The sequence below is a fragment of the Mastomys coucha genome, unplaced genomic scaffold (assembly GCF_008632895.1).
Source record: "Mastomys coucha isolate ucsf_1 unplaced genomic scaffold, UCSF_Mcou_1 pScaffold21, whole genome shotgun sequence".
Classification (NCBI taxonomy): domain Eukaryota; kingdom Metazoa; phylum Chordata; class Mammalia; order Rodentia; family Muridae; genus Mastomys; species Mastomys coucha.
Genome location: NW_022196904.1, coordinates 109,269,525 through 109,286,152, shown reverse-complemented (window position 1 = coordinate 109,286,152; position 16,628 = coordinate 109,269,525). Strand labels below are relative to the sequence as shown.

Genomic DNA, 16,628 nt, shown 5'->3' with positions numbered 1-16,628 from the left:
TCTCAGAGGCAAAGGGCAGGGGGAATAGGGGGATGAACTCTGCGAGGAGGGACTGGGAGGGGAGCAACATTTGGGATAAAAATAAATTAAATAATCAATTAATAAAAATATTTCAACAAACCCTAAAATCAGAAACAAGGCAAGGATATTATTCTCTTCAATTATATTCAACATGGTGCTTGAAGTTGTAAATTCATCAATCAACTTCTCAATTGTTCCTTCTTCTCTTAGGTAGAACTAATAGCTGGAGAGCTTCAGGTTTTTTCAGGCTCTGGCTACATAACTTCTATGTTCAGACTTTTTGAGGACAGGATGCTCTGTGTAGTGTTTCCTGTTAGCTTTCTTCTGTAGGCTGATCTCTGCCCAACACACTGAGGACCTGATTGAGTCCCAGGAGATAAAATTCACAGTGCAAGAGTACCAGCCAGATGACGGGCTTCCCACTGGAGTTTTGTTTGCTTGCTTGCTTGCTTGCCTGTGTGTGTGTGTGTGTGTGTGTGTGTGTGTGTGTGTGTGTGTATAAACACACACACACATGCATGCACGCGTGCTTGCATGCATATGGGTATAAGAATTCATACAGAGGTCAAAGGACAACTACCTTATTTGAGGTTGGGTCGCTTGATAGTCACCACCATACACACTCAACTGGCTGCCATTCTCCTTTATCTGCCATCTTGCTGTAGGAATGCTGGGATCACATATGCTTGTCCTACTGCATCTGGCTTTTATGTGGGCTCTGGGTATCCAAAGTCAGATCATCAGGCCTGTGCAGCAGCATTTGAACACAACCATCTCCTCGACCCTGCTCTGCAGTTTTGTGCTGGATAAGGGGTGGGTTTTTCTTTCTTTCTCAGTGCCTTAATTTGGGGTATTAGTTGGTTTCCAGTTCAGATTTTCTTTTTTGAAACACAGTCTTACTCTGTAGACGAGGCTGGCTGAGAACTCAGAGATCCATATACTTGGCCTCCCGAGTGCTGGTATTAAAGGCATGTGACCCCATGCCCAGTTGGTTCAGATGTTTAATTGTTAGGGTTGGACTAAAAACTTCAAGGTTCTTCTTAAATACTAGGCTGGACACTTTGAGTCTAATGGATGTTTGAGTGCACTATGTGCTGTGTTAGAGGTGCTGCTGAGAGAAGTTGCGTCTACCTTGGAAGACACTTATGACATACCTCTCAAGGTGAAGCTGCCTCTCTTACCATCCTGTGTTCCCTTACATCTTATGTCTCTTTCCAGAAACTACCAACAATTGCACCTCTGGGTCATGAGGCCATTTGCTAGCGTACCTTTAAGATATTTCTAGTGATGCTGTAGCCTTCAATGAACACATCCCCAGAGGTAGCTATCTCTTCTCCAGTCAGAATTTTAAAGGTGGTAGTTTTCCCAGCTCCATTTAACCCGAGCAGCCCAAAGCACTCTTCCTTTGCAATGGTGACAGAGATATTTCTCACAGCCAGTGTGGGTGGAATTTTAAAATATATCTTAAAAACAAAGAAAACACAAGATACATGAAAAATGTGTATTTGGATAGTTCAAACACAAAGTTTCAAACCTTTACAGGCATCAATGCTTCAGACAGGTTCACAAGAACTCTACCTCCCATACTTTGGGATCTATTAGCAATAGATCCACAGGTCCACCATAAGCTTTCAGTGTTTATCTTAGGAAATGAAGCCATATGCTGGACATTGAAGGGCACTTACCTTTATGAGCTCTTTAATGAGCACAGTAGAATTCAGCGAGTGCCAAGGATGGTGCAGGATAATCTCTCTTTCATGTTGTACGTCTTCCTCTTCTGAGTCTCCAGATAACTCCTTGGATATTGTAGCCTGAATTGGGAAAGCAAGAATGGGTGTTACACATGCAGTATCTTGTCAAGACTGGATGAATTCATGATGACTGAACTGAAGGATTCTTCCAAAGTGTCAAAACAGAAGTCAAGAGACTTCCTGCACACAATCACAACTCTTTTATAAAAACATATTTCCCATTTCCAAAGCTTAGAAACTAGACTTCCTGCCATGAGCAAGTAGAGGGTTGTGATGCCAAAGCAGACATCACAAAAATTACAGCCATAGCAATTATCATTAATTATGGTAAAAATGCTATTTGGTAATAATAAAGTACAGATGAATGTCAAACAAGATGGTTTTCAGTGTTCTTTTGCTTTGCGGATGTCTTTCTCTCTTCTCCCTGCCTGCTTTGTGGTTGATCAAGATGCAAACTATTGGCTATTCCTTTGCTCTGCCATTATGAACTCTAACCCTCTGAAACCATAAGCCAAAATAAATATTAAATTAGTCTTATCTCAGAGAAGGGAGAAATTGTGGAGGGTTCAGTGTATGAAACAGCTGAAATGAATTACATAAACAGAAGTGTATCAGGAGACTTATAGCAGGGATGAGAGGACTGGAAGGGCATTCCACATAGCCCATGGTGAAAGAGAGTTTCAAGAGCCAGCTCATATGTGTTTTTCATGTCAAGTGATACAAACGTTTTATTTTGAGACATGTTTAACTTACTAGCTGTGTTCTAGGCAGCTTCTCTAAGGGTAACGCCTTGTACAACTATGGTCAAATGTAAGAAGTTACCCTCAATTTTATTGTCTTTGCTCTGCATCTTACTTGGTGCCATTTTTAGCACCAACTACAAAAGCTTGACATAATCTAGACAGAGAAATAAGTCACAACCTACCACTTAATGGATTTCCACAAAGTATGTGTCTGGAAATGCTTTTCATTTTCTCTACTTTCCATTAGTTTCATTTAGTTGGGTATGTTGCATATGTTTTGTGTGTGTGTGTGTGTCTATTTTCTTTTGGGTCATATCATGTATGAGTAAGTTACTGTATGTTCCTTCTTGTCACTATATTCTATCTTAAGACAGATATTTTGGTCCCTTATATGGCTCACAATAATGAGACTTTTGCCCTGTTCTCCTATGAACACAGCATGAGCACTCTTTCACATATTTTATACGTGCATATATTATACACATTTTTAGAGACCAAGTATATGCATTTCTATCATGCATGTATGATCTTGAGTGCATATATAAACCTACATTCTGATGTAGTGGTGTCCCTCAGTGGCTTTTATATACATTTGCCTTATGAATGAAACGTAGTATGCCTTTATGTGTGTTTACTGGATGTGTGAATCTTGTATGTGGTCAGTGTTTAAATATTAACTATTTTTAAATCTAGCTATGTCTGCCTTCTCCTCATTGATTTGTAATTCAAAAATATTCACTGGGACCTGCCTATTCACTCACTCCATGATTGATATCTTTTGCTTATCACGAGAAATATTTTCTTTGGTTTGTAGTTGTTAATGTTGCTATAAACTTTTTTTTTTTTTTGCTATTGGGTCTCTAGTAGAATTATAAATGTATAACTCATCTATAGGGATCAAGGGCAGAGTCAAGGTTCATTATTTTCACATACTTATCCAACAGGAGTAACATTTATTGAGAACTTCCCTTCCCCACTGTAGCATGTGCCAACTTTGCTGCAGGTCCTAGTACTACATACTTGTGCCCATGTCTCTAGACATGCTATTCCAGTTGTTCTCAGACTGTAGCACAAACTGGGCCTACATATGTGGTTCATGAATACATAGTACATGGACTAGAGAGATGAGGCATCTATTAAGAGCAGTTATTGCTGTCACAGAGGGCCCAGGTTCAGTTCCCAGCACACACATCAGACATCTCACAAATACCTATAACTACACGGGATCCAACCCACTCTTTTGCCCTCCACAGGTACCTGCACACATGTGGTGATGCAAATATGCACTCAGGTACCCAAATATACATAGAATAAAATAAGTAAATCTTTTGTAAAAACATAGAATCCTGGTTTCTACCAATTTCCTGGGTTGTATTTCTAGGTAACCCCTAGCTGCTGCTGATGGCCACACATAGACAAGTATGGCTCCTTCCTAGTGCACTATTCTTTCTTGATGTGTTGTTTTGACTAGCTTCATCCTTAGAGGTTTTATGTACTAATTATCATTATATGTGAGTGAGTGCATGCAGGGGGATGTGGCATGTGCCACTGGATGCATGTGGGTCAGGGGACAATTTTGTGGAGTCCCTGCTTTCACAGGTGCATAGGTCCTATAGGATCACCAGGCATATAAGGCAAATGCTGAGCCATCTTGCCAATCCCTTCGAGTAGTGGTTCTCAACCTTCCTAATGCTGCAACCCTTTAATACAGTTCCTCCTGTTGTAGTAACACCCAGCCATAAACTTATTTTTGTTGCTACTTTATTACTGTACTTTTGCTATTGTTATGAATCGTAGTATAAGTATATGCTATGCAGGGTGTATTTTCATTGTTACAGATTGACCCTAAGGAGTCAGGACCCTCAGGTTGAGAACCAGTACCTAGAAGTTTGTTTTGATGATATACAGATCTGAATAGTACCCTCCTTTTGTTCTGTCTCAGGAAGTCCTTAGTCATTTCTGGTTCTTTACTTTCCCCACACTTGCAAAATTTGGAGTCTTCTGATTCAGCAAGTCCCCAGAACTTAACCCCTCATGCACTTGGCTGGGATACAGACTGAGATGAAAGAACCCATTTCAATCAACCTGGAGAGGAATGGTCATCATACCACCATCAAGTTTCCTAACATAAACATGGGATGTCGCTCTCCTTCAGTCTTTGTGTAACTCTCCTGTAGTCTTCCAAATTGCTTGGAACTTGCTGTGTGAAAGGTTTCCATATTGTTTATTACCTTTCTTTTTATTTTAGCTTTCTTTTATGTATGTGCTGTTTAAGTGGAATTTTTTTCTATTTTGCTTTTTATGGACAGTATCTCAATACATAAATGACTCATTTATACTGATTTTCTTTTAGTAATGTTAATGCTAATACTTGTCTATAGTTTTTTTAAATCATATATAATCCTGTGATCTACAATGAATTTTATCTCTTTTTTCCAAACTTTATGCTTATGATATCTTTTCCCTCTTATCACAGTAGCTGTGATCAGAAGAAAATAGTTGCATTAAAATAAGTGAAGGCAGACATTTGTGTTCTTTTGATATAAAAGGGAAACTTTCAATAATCTATCAATATATTTGTGGTACACTATATATTTGTAATCTCTCTCTCTTTTTCTCTTTCTCTCTCTCTTCCTCCCTCCCTCTCTGTCTCTCTGTCTCTGTTATTTTGAGACAGGATTTCTCTGTACAGCCCTGGCTGTCCTAGAACTCTCTCTTTAGTTTAAGGCTGACCTTGAACTCAAAAAGATCTGCCTGCCTCTCCCTTTTGAGTGCTGAGATCAAAGGGATCAAAGGTGTGCGCTGCCACCACCTGATGTAACTGCTCTTTTATCATATTAAAAAAGTCTTATTTCTTTCTATTTATAATTTGTCTATAGTGATTTTTATAAAATAATTTTTCTGAACTTGTCAATAATTTTTCTTACTTTCTAATTTTACTAATGTACTGATTTGATTTTAGATTATTACAGTCTTTATGTTTCTGGAATATACCTGGTCAGGTCAATGAGGAACAGGTTTTCCAGTAAAACAACACAATCTTGGGGATCATAGAGTAATCAAATATCCAGGATCACCTGGGAACTTTTACAATAGCCAGAGCCAAATTGGGACAAATGGACAGACTAGGGAGGGAGTGTACCCCTGACATAGGAGTTACTCAAAGGAAAAATTTCAATACTAATCAGTGCATTAACATTACAATAAATTGCTGGGCAGTGGTGGTGCACACCTTTAATCCCAGCACTTGGGAGGCAGAGGCAGGCAGAGTTCTGAGTTTGAGGCCAGCCTGGTCTACAGAGTGAGTTCCAGGACAGCCAGGGCTACACAGAGATACATAGCAACACCAAGGATTTTTTCATCTATATTGTGGCTTATCTTCAATCTTCCTGTTTTTAAAATTCATTTTATGTATTAGTCTCCATGTATGTTGCTATGGCCTTATAAGAAAATGGATCAGAAATATAGGAGGTAGAAAGGAGATTAGTGAAATGGGGTAAAACATGTAAAAAAAAAAAAGTGAAAAAGTCAAAATATTGTACTTTGAAGGAACTAACAAGCTAGTGGCACCTGGTCAGGCTAACTAAGTCAACTAAAATAGTACAAATGAATGCACGTTGGAGGAACAACAAAATCAAACATCAGGTACACAAAATAAAATGTAAGTATATGTGTGATTCTTCTTCTGATCATAAGTTCTTCCTCTGATCACTCCCTAATGGATCAGGATAGTCCAGTGTCCTTCTCCTGGCACTTCTGAGGAGTTCCCTGACTTGGTTTGCCATCATTGACAGCTGCCTGCATTTGGGTCTTGTCCTGTAGAATCCTTGTGTAGCTCTTTAATAGGTCCCTGCTTCATTGTCTGAGCCCCATCCTACTCCAGGCCTTGAATTTACTCCCTCAAGTATATACAATTGCCAGAATTTTGTTTGGTTCCTAGTAGATACAGTTTCAGCACTTTATATTTCCTTTGATCAAAAATCTTATCCCCATAACTGGTACTTGTCTAATCTCTGATTTGGTTCCCATCCTGGGGCCCTTTCTATGGAATGTCTGTTGACTTCTCTATTCAGCTCTCCTCCAAGACCTGAGATCTGCATGTTCCTCCTAGGCATCTAAGGAAACTGAGTCCCTGTACAGCATCCATGGTTACCAAGCAACAGTAGATACTTGAGGGATATCTTGGAAACGCATTACAACCCCAGAATTGAGTATAAGGATTTACTTCCAAGGATCAATATTTCTGGTGCTGGCCAGCTTTTTGCTGATTTGGCCTGATTCTCTAGTCCTGTACCTTAAGGTAATTCTAACTTCATTCTGTAGATGAGTCTTTCAACTGAGTAGGAATCTCTCATTAGCTCTGGACACCAAGATACCTCTAACAGTGTCCTCATGGCTAAGTCTGTGTTTTGATGTCTGCTTGCCTGGCCTGTAGAACAGCCTGGAAACTCCCACCCCTATGCCTCAATCTCATTAGCCATTTCTGCAAGCAGCGGCAGAACTACCAGGGGATATGTTATATGCACAACTTGTCAAAACATACCCTAAATTTACTACATCAGAAACACAGTGCAGACCAGCAGTTTATAGTTTAACAAACCCTATGCATCAGTCTGACACATGCTGCAAGGTGAACACACCTGTTATACAGCTTTACTATGGACTGTGTGTTCTAAGGATTGGTGAGCCAGGATCACCCGGGAGCTTTTACAAAAGCCAGAGCCAAATTGGGACAAATGGACAGACTATGGAGGGAGTGTACCCCTGACATAGGAGTTATTCAAAGGAAAAATTTCAATACTAATCAGTGCATTAACATTACAATAAATTGCTGGGCAGTGGTGGTGCATGCCTTTAATTCCAGCACTTGGGAGGCAGAGGCAGGCAGATTTCTGAGTTCTAGGCCAACCTGGTCTACAGAGTGAGTTCCCAGGACAGCCAGAGGCTACACAGAGAAACCCAGTCTTGAAAAACCAAAAAAAAAAAAAAAAAAAAATTACAATAAATTCACAAAATTAACATTATATGTAGACTCTGATTCTTGTAGATGTCAGTCATCCTTGATCCACTGTTATGATGTGAGTATGAAGTGTCCTCCACAGGTTTGATCCCTGGGGTGGCACTATTAGAGAACTAAGAGGTAGGAGTGAGTTGGCAGAAGTAGGTCCCTGGGAGTATCTTGGCCCTGGCCCCCTTTGTAGTCACATTCTGTGCTTCCTTACACCATGGGTTGAAAATCTCCTGTGGCCAGGATGCTCTGCCCAGAAACATGACTCATCAAGGGTTAGCCACAGTGATGATAAAGCTCACATATCCAGTAGTGGAGTTAAACATGGGCACTTATGTACTTTTCAGCTTAAGACTTATCTCCAACCCACAACTGGATAATGTGCAGAGTGAGAGATTTTGAAACCAGTCCTAAATGTGATATCTTCATGAAACCCCTCCCCTACTGTCTCAGGGAATATAAGGGTTTGAATGGGAATGGGCCCCATCCTCTCATGTCTTTGAATGCTTAGTCATCATGGAGTGGCCCTACTTCAGAAAGTTTAAAAGGCATGGCCTTGTTGGGGTAAGTGTAGACCTGTTGGAGGAAATTTGTCACTAGGGGTGGGCTTTGGGGTTTCAAAAGCCAGTTCTAACATCTCTGTCTTCCTGCTACTTGCAGACCCAGATTATAACTCTCAGCTATTCATCAGCACCATGTCTGCCTGCATGACACCATGCTCTCCACCAAGATGACAATGAACTAAACCTCTGAACTGTAAGCCAGCCCCAATTAAATGCTTTCCTTTATAAGAGTTGTTGTGGTCATGGTGTCTCTACATAGTAATAGAACACTAAGACAGGAGGCTATGTGGAAGAGGAGATAGGAAGCTTGTCAGAGACAGAGGAGATGGAAGACACCAAGGAAACAAGGTCTCCTAGACACAACAGGATGGACACACATATGAACTCATGGAGGCTGATCTCATGCCCAGGGCCCATACAGTTCTAAGTAAGACAGCATGCCAGCACCTAGAGGGGGAAGTGGATATTATCTCTTATCTCTAACCAAGAAGCCATCTCCAACTGATATTCACTTGAAAAGGAAAAATTAGTTTTTTTCAATGGAATCTCACTGCGTATATAAACCTTACTTAAGGGTGGGCCCCATGCCCTGCAATAAAAGTCCAACACAAAATGAACCCCATGATATTTTTGTACATTTTTTTGTCTCATATTGCTTTGTTTTGGCATATTTTGTCTTACTGGATTTTTGATTGTATAATATAGTTAATGATTTTGTGATTATGTGTGTGTGTTGTGTTGTATGTCTGTATTTGTGGGTTTTTTATTCTGGTTTGTTTGTTTGGCTGTCTGTTTTTCTAAAGAGAGAAAAAAAGAAAGGGCATGGAGTTGGGTGGGTGGGGAGGATCTGGAAGGAGTTGGGAGAGACAATGGTCAGAATATATTATATGGAAATTTTTTCAATAAAAAATAAAAATAAATTTTAAAAGTGGGTTGTCTCTAAGACCTGTATTCTGTTACTTACCTTATAAAATATCCTGTAGATACCAAAGAAAACATATCGATATATGAAGACCTTTAGATTCCATGAAGTAGTTTCCAGAAGGATAATTAGGAGGAAGTATATCAGTCCTGTGGCAGCCATGGCAGTCACATGCCTTCCAATTGCTTTTTGATCCATACTGTATATAGGAATGTCAATAACTGATAAGAAGAACAGCAGAAGGATGTTACCAGAATAGGATGTCAGCCAGGCATGGGAGGAGGGTCCCTGTCTTCACTCCCCCTCACAGACAGATCAACTGTTACCTATGAGCACAAATGTTTTTGATACACACACACACACACACACACACACACACCAGTCATTTGTGTGCTCCATGGGCCCGAAGAAAAATCCATATTGGTAGACTAAGAGAAATGTGCTTCAATAGAATGTATCTCAATCCCCTTTCTAAGAGGTGGTATATCAGAACACAGAAGCCACACCATCAGGGCAAAGAGATTGTGCAGAGCAGATACCCAGTGTCCTTATCAATGCTAAGGAAGCTTTTGCAGTAAATCTGAGCCCTTTCTCAATTATTGGGGACCCCAGCATGAAAAGTGAAGGTAGGGCCACACACAGAGTCAAATAAAAAGAAAGTAAGCAGGGCAAAATGGAACCCAGAGAACCATTTTATTGCAAGATAAATCCATCTGCCAACACTAGTACACTACCGGCCAACATGCTCTATCAACTTAGCTGCTTGCCACCATCCCCCTAAGCAGAGGGGGGAAAGTGCTTACCTGGATTGATTTCCAAAAGGGCCATCTTTTGGGTATATCACTACTCCATCTCCTCCCATGTGGCTTAAGTACCACCTTCAGTTCCTACCCCAGAAGGAATCTATTACAGTATGAAAAAAAAAAAAAATCCCTTGGTCCAGCCAGATAGGTGGTGTTTTATGCTAATTATATTCTCTATCAAGTGATCTTGCTAGATACAGGAACAAGCCAGTGGATACACTTAAATTCAGAACACAGACAGTAACCAAGAGACCCAAAGAACAGGAAGGGAAGGCCTACCATTACTGGCTGGCCCCACCAGAATTATAGGCTACTATAAACAGTAGAAGCATGTCACTCCCAGAGAGCATTTATTGGTTCTTTAAAAGGTGGTGGCCTCAGACAATGTGCAAAGTGTTTACAAATATTTACACAAGGCTTACAAGATCCTCAAACTGAGACTTCCAATAATGGACATAAAGATGAATATTGGTAAGAGAGTGACGATTTGGCAGTTAAGAGCACTTTCTGCTCTTGCAGAAGACCCAGGTTGAGTTCCCAGCACCCATGTGGAAGCTCACAATCATCTGTAACTAAGCAGATTTTTAATAGCAAGCTTGACCAAACTAAAGAAAGAATCGGTGACTTCAAAGACAGAATATTTGAAGCCTCCTAGTCAAAGGAACAAATTTAAATGGTAAGAAAAAGAGGGATGGCTGACGGGAGGAGTCTCATCATCAAGAGACAAAACTTACATGCATTCAATTTTAAAGAAGGTAAAGGGGGAGGAAGGAGACTCAGAACCATACCTCAAGAACTTGTGTGAAGATTCCCATGACCTAGGAAAACAGCCAACAACCTAATCTCAGGAAGCATGGGGCTTACTAATCAAATGCAGACCAGGAGCTTACCAAAGTACCCGATGATAAAACTATCAAACGTGAAGACAGAAAAAAGTATGAGCAGCAAGAAATAAATACATCTCCAGGCTAGAGAGTTGGCTCAGTGGTAAAGAGCACTAGCTGCTCTTCCAGCAGACTGGAGTTTAGCTTTCTGGATCTATATTGGGTGGTTCACAAACACTTGTGATTCCAGCTCCATGGGATCTGAGGCCCTCTTCTGGCCACCATGGGCACCTGTACATACACGTACACATATTGAAAAATAAAATCAAATCTTAAAAAATACATCACATAAGATATCTTAACGGAAACTCCGGCAGACTTCTCCCCAGACACCCTGCAAGCATATGGGATGAGATGGTGCATTTAAAGTACTAAAGGGAACAAACAAACAAATAAACCTACCAACAGATAATAGTGCCAGGAAGTCTCCTTTAGAAATAGGGAGGCAGGCAAACACACATTCTAAGACACATGAAGCTGAATTCATGACCATCTGACCCGTGTTGAAATACTGGAGAAGGGACACCCAAGAGCTTCAGCGTGTCACAGTAGGCACAAAAACATCTGACAATATAAAAGCTGCAAGTAAACTAAGCATCCAAGCAAATTAAAAAAAAAAAAAAAAAAAAAACAACTTTAATGCCCTAATCGTGGGAGGATAGCAACACTTATTTTTACGTAGGAGGGTTGAAAAACAACTAAGAAACAAACATGCAATAGTAACAGGGCATTGGAAAGTTGCATGGAAGAGCACAGAGTGAGCCATCCAGACTAAAAAGTGTGCAGAGTTGGGAACAGGGAGTGGGGGAACACAGTTAAAATATACAATTTTCTCTTCTTTTTTTTTTTCACTGTGATCAACATTACTAATTCTGAGAGATATACAGCTCGAAACCCAACAGTCTCACCTCATTCCTCATGACAAAAAAGGGTGAAAATAACAAAGGGCTCATGAGGACATGGAGGGAAAGGAAGGGTCACTATTTGTTGGATGTAAATTAGCAAAGAAAATGAAAGCATGCGTGGAAGGTCCTCAAAACCTTAGGCGCAAAACTGCCACAAAGCAGGAGCAGCAGTCCCACGTTCGTATCCAGAGGGAAGGGAATCGAAGAGACAGCCATGCTTCTGTTTACTGCCACACTCCTCACAGCAACCAGTAAATGAAAAATACATAGTATGTCACCAGAGGAACAGGAAAAGCATGACGCCTATGACAAACAGGGACACTACTCATCCATATAAAAGGGTGGACTCCTGTCACTTGTGATAACCTGAATGGAGCTGGGAGACATTAAATAATATAAGTCAGACACAAACAGACAAATATTACATGTGGAGTCTAAATAAGGTGAACCCCATGCAGTTGAGGCTAGAATAGTGGTTGCTAAAGGCAAGTGATGTTTTTATCCCTTAATTTTGTGGAGAGAGTTATTGTCAACACCCTTTTGTTATTTTTTGATGTCTATAGAATTATAGTAACTATTACTTTTGTTTGTTTGTTTGTTTTTGAGACAGGGTTTCTCTGTGTAGCCCTGGCTGTCCTGGAACTCACTCTGTAGACCAGGCTGGCCTTGAACTCAGAAATCCGCCTGCCTCTGCCTCCCAAGTGCTGGGATTAAAGGCATGCGCCACCACTGCCCGGCTGTAACTATTACTTTTTAAAATTACAAATGATCGCAAACTTTCCCTTTTCTATTTTAACTGTAGAGTATAAAGTTGTATAAATTATTTTGTTTTCCTTGAAAAGTTATCCTCTTTTTCACAGTTGCTTTCTTTTTATATATTTATTCCATTATACTTTTTGTTTTAATATTTTTTTCTAGTTTTTAGGTATAGAAACCATATTATTCAATATATACACATGTGTATATACAGACTTATGTGGGCTATATATAAAAGTTTACTGGATATGTATGTGACTTGTTAATATAATAAATTACTTATGACACAGAAATCCTAAGCATGTTGAGGTTACATCATATGAGTTTTGATGTTTTGATTTTATGTTCATTTACTTTAAAATATTTTATAGTTCCCCTCTGGTCTGTTTTTAGCCAATGTGTTATTTTGTATTAAATTATGATGTGTCATTTCCTACCATTTGAAGATGGTCCAAATTATCTGTCAAGTAAGCTAGTAACTTAGTTAATAATCACTTGAACATTTTCCAGAGATCTGCTATAAGCTAAGATAAAATCTAGGTTAATAACATATATCTGAACAAAATTCCAAATTGCTACACACACACACACACACACACACACACACACACACACACACACACACGCACTTGCGCGCGCACGCAGGTAGGCAGGCACATGTATGCACATGCGCATGTGAGCACACATTCCCAGTAGCTTTCACATGCATTAAAGAGAACTGTTCTGTGCTTTGTGGTCTGCATTGCTGAGCACTCTATGCATAAACATGAAAAACATACATTCTGTTGCTACTGGATTACACTGTAGAAAAAGATCAATTTGTGTATCTGGTGGCTAGACATGCTCAAATCCTATGTGTCTCTACTGACGCCCAGACTTCTTGTTCTATTAATTCTTTTCAAAGCGAAGCATGAAGCTCAAGACATCACTGTGAACTTATTTTTTTCCATTTCTGCTCTCAGATTTGACTTTAAATTCCTCAGATGTTCTGAATTGACAAATGATCTGATGTCTTTGCTGAACACCCGATGTGCTTCCACTCTCATTTATTCAGTAAATTATGTGTTATATTTGTTGGGCAAACCATTGGGAATGAGGCTTATAATGTTACCTGATGTGTCTTTCATCAGACTTTACATGTACTCCCTCTCTGTTTCCCTCTGGCTCCATCCTTTGAATGTTCTTGGCACCACTGGAATTTTGGGGACAGCAGTTTCTATTTTCTGCAGTCTCCTAAACTTGTGTTTATGTAACCTCTAGAGTCTAGCTTATAGTTTCCACGTACACTTGCTTTCCATCTTCGCATCTTTCCAGTGTTGTGAAGATGCTTAGGGTGTGATGGTGGGGGTGCAGCCTCCTCCTTAGATGTCTGAGGTCAGGGTGAGTGTTTATCCTGCCTCTTCTAACCTTGCATCCTTTCTTGCACCACTGAAATAACTCTTTCCAACCCTTAACTATTCATCCACAAATACTTAAGTATCTATCATGTACCCAACCCCATATTAGACAAGAAGTAATGTAACATTAATTCGGTACCTTCCCTTTAAATTCCAGTGTGTAGAAGAAGCAGGCTGACAGAAATGAAAATCCAATCTAGAATGTAACTGACTCCACTCTGTGGAGGCTCTTCTCAACAGAGGGAGCACATACAAGTTTGGATCTCAGCTAAGACTGTATTTTGTGACATAGTGCAGGCTGCTTTCTGAGTTGTACAGACACACAGGGATGCCGACAGTCACTCACACATGTCTAGTGTTTCTTTCTGACTGATGGATCTAGGAGAACCTCAGATACTTACTTTTACTTTTGCAACTTGGAATGGTGTTAAGATATCCCAAAGAAGAACATAATTTCCTTATCTCCTGGATGTCATGGTATTTGGAGATACTCATGCCAAGGTTATAAATGGGTAACAACAGCATGGAGTTAAGTATGAGGTTCTTAGTATTGGTTTTAATATCTGTGGTTGAAAAGATAACATTAACGTGCTTTATATCAAATAAACACTGTGGAGAATACCTCATGTTGACCAAGTTAAACTAAGAAAATTACAAGGCATAATATTATTCTCAAAGGATTATAATTTCTTGCCACTAGCTGATCTAACTTTGATGTACCAGAACACAGTTTATTTCAATGATTATAGATTTGGGAAAGTCTAGGAAAAGTTGATATGTATATAATCTGTCATCTGAAAACAAAAGAAGAGCAATGTTCATTACTTCCTGTACTTCCTGTCTTGTGTGCCTCATGAAGAAGTAAAGTTGCATCAGGCATGGTGGTGTGTATTTGTAATCCTAGAATTTGTGTGCTAAAGCAGTAAGATCGGGAGTTTGAGAGCAGTTTGAACTATACAGAGTTCTGGGCCAACAAGCACCACAACACTAGACTACGTCTCAAAAATTATTTTACTAATTTTCTAAGAAAATTGAGACTGTGACTCTATGGTGAAAAATGGATAAGAAGTGACTGATCAGTTGAAAGGAAATATATCTTTAAAAGAACAAATTTAAAGCTGAGATTTCTCTAAAGTAACAGAGTATCACAGCTAGTAAGTGCATATACAAGGACATACAAAAATGCAGTAAAGGGCTAATGTTCTGAAGTCACACTTTTGGATTTAAAAATCAAGTTGAGATTGCTGGGTATAAAAATAAAGCTAATTCTGGGCAGAATACATATTAATTACACAAAAGAATCTTTTACTATGGCATTTTTATTCGGATGCATTATGATAACCATATATAACCTAAACATTTATCTTTACGTATTTATACAAACAAATGTGGCCACTCATTGGGAGAGCAAATAGCAGTGGATGAGAGAAATCCTTTTGAAATTCGCTGCTCTTTCAGTGGTTGACATCATGACAACCCTATTATAAAGAAGTCCATAATTGCAGTTAGTATATATAGACTTGAAGCCAAAAATAAGTTGGGACATTGATTGCTCACTTTGGGAGATGTCAAAGCTTACAGAAAAATGTTATTAAAGGCTACTCACTTGGCATCTGTCATGGTGCATGTAAATATTGTCTTCTAGAGAGTAAAGTGACTGACTCCCTGGGAGTCATTCCATTTCCTAATCTTCAGGGATGCTGAACATTCTGTCATGTAGTTGGTGCTTGTATATCTTCCCTGGGAAATGTCTCTTTAAAGCTTTTCATACATTTTACTAGAGAATATCTATCTTTTTCATTGCTGATGGGTAAGAAGTCATTGTATTTTTATAGACTAGATTATGATGGGTCATTATCAAATGTGTACCTTGGAGATATTTGCTCTGACATGGTTTGCTGTCCTTTTCACCCTTTGCCATAAGGTGCACAAAGTGTTTTATTTGGTGATGGTCAGTTCACATCATTTTTCATAGCTTGTATTTTTGATATCATGGTGTCACATCTAAGAATCCTTGGCGAAGTTCAGAGATATCGAGTCCTGATTGCCTGCACTACCTTTACATTTCAGTTCTGACATGTAGACCACTGAGATCACTTCTGTCCATTGTATAATGCAAGGCTCAATTTCACTCTTCAGAATGTAGATACTCATTTTTCTTCATACAATTTATCAAAGACTCTCTATTCCTAGTTGGGTGATCTTGGAGTCTTGTTGAAAATCAAGAGACCCTGTAAGTGAAGGGGTTTTATATCTGGGCTTTTTAATGCATTCATTACATTATCCATACACATTATGTACTTTTATCATCACACTGGTGCCATACTATTTTTAGTGCTGTATATCCACAGTAAGTTTTGACATCAGAAGCTATGAGAAGTCCACCTTTATTCTTTATGAGTCTGCAGTATGTTTTTCTCATGTCTGTGAAAATCAATGCAGCCAGAAACTTTCTAAGGCTCCTGCTGAGTGTGTCTGTCAGTTTGCATAGGACTGTTGGTTCATGGGATCTGTAAATTGGGCATCTTTTGATTCTCTGTTCTCAGTGCTGTTTCATGATTTCTAGTGCACAAGTCTTTTGCCTCAGAGTTTTCTGAAATATTTTCTTTAGATCCTATAATAAATTAAATTTCTTTGAGCTCATTTTAGGTTGTTGGTGGCAGATGTAGAGAAATTACCTGATATATTAATCTTTTAGCCTGAAATTGTACTGAGCTTTCTCTTTCGTTATAGTGCCTTTCTTGTGGACTCTATGTGGTTTTCTCCATATATGGTCATATTTTTTTAATTAATTAATTAATTAATTAATTTTTCTTTATTTACATGTAAATTTCTCCATTCCCAGTTTCCCCTCCAAAAAACAAAGAAACAAACA

At 39.2% G+C, this 16,628-nt stretch overlaps 1 protein-coding gene across 5 annotated transcripts in view; it reads right to left on the bottom strand.

Annotated features, from left to right (window-relative positions):
- The window catches only part of LOC116102881 (ATP-binding cassette sub-family A member 3-like), a 132,493-nt gene that overhangs the window by 17,022 nt on the left and 98,843 nt on the right, over positions 1-16,628 (bottom strand). For all 5 annotated transcript variants that reach the window (XM_031388109.1, XM_031388114.1, XM_031388110.1 and 2 more), the window contains exons 23-26: positions 14,155-14,316; positions 9,051-9,229; positions 1,707-1,832; positions 1,290-1,484 (exon numbers count right to left, since the gene is read on the bottom strand). In XM_031388109.1, the coding sequence (XP_031243969.1) occupies positions 1,290-1,484; positions 1,707-1,832; positions 9,051-9,229; positions 14,155-14,316 (662 nt within the window). The remainder of the gene's footprint in view (positions 1-1,289; positions 1,485-1,706; positions 1,833-9,050; positions 9,230-14,154; positions 14,317-16,628) is intronic.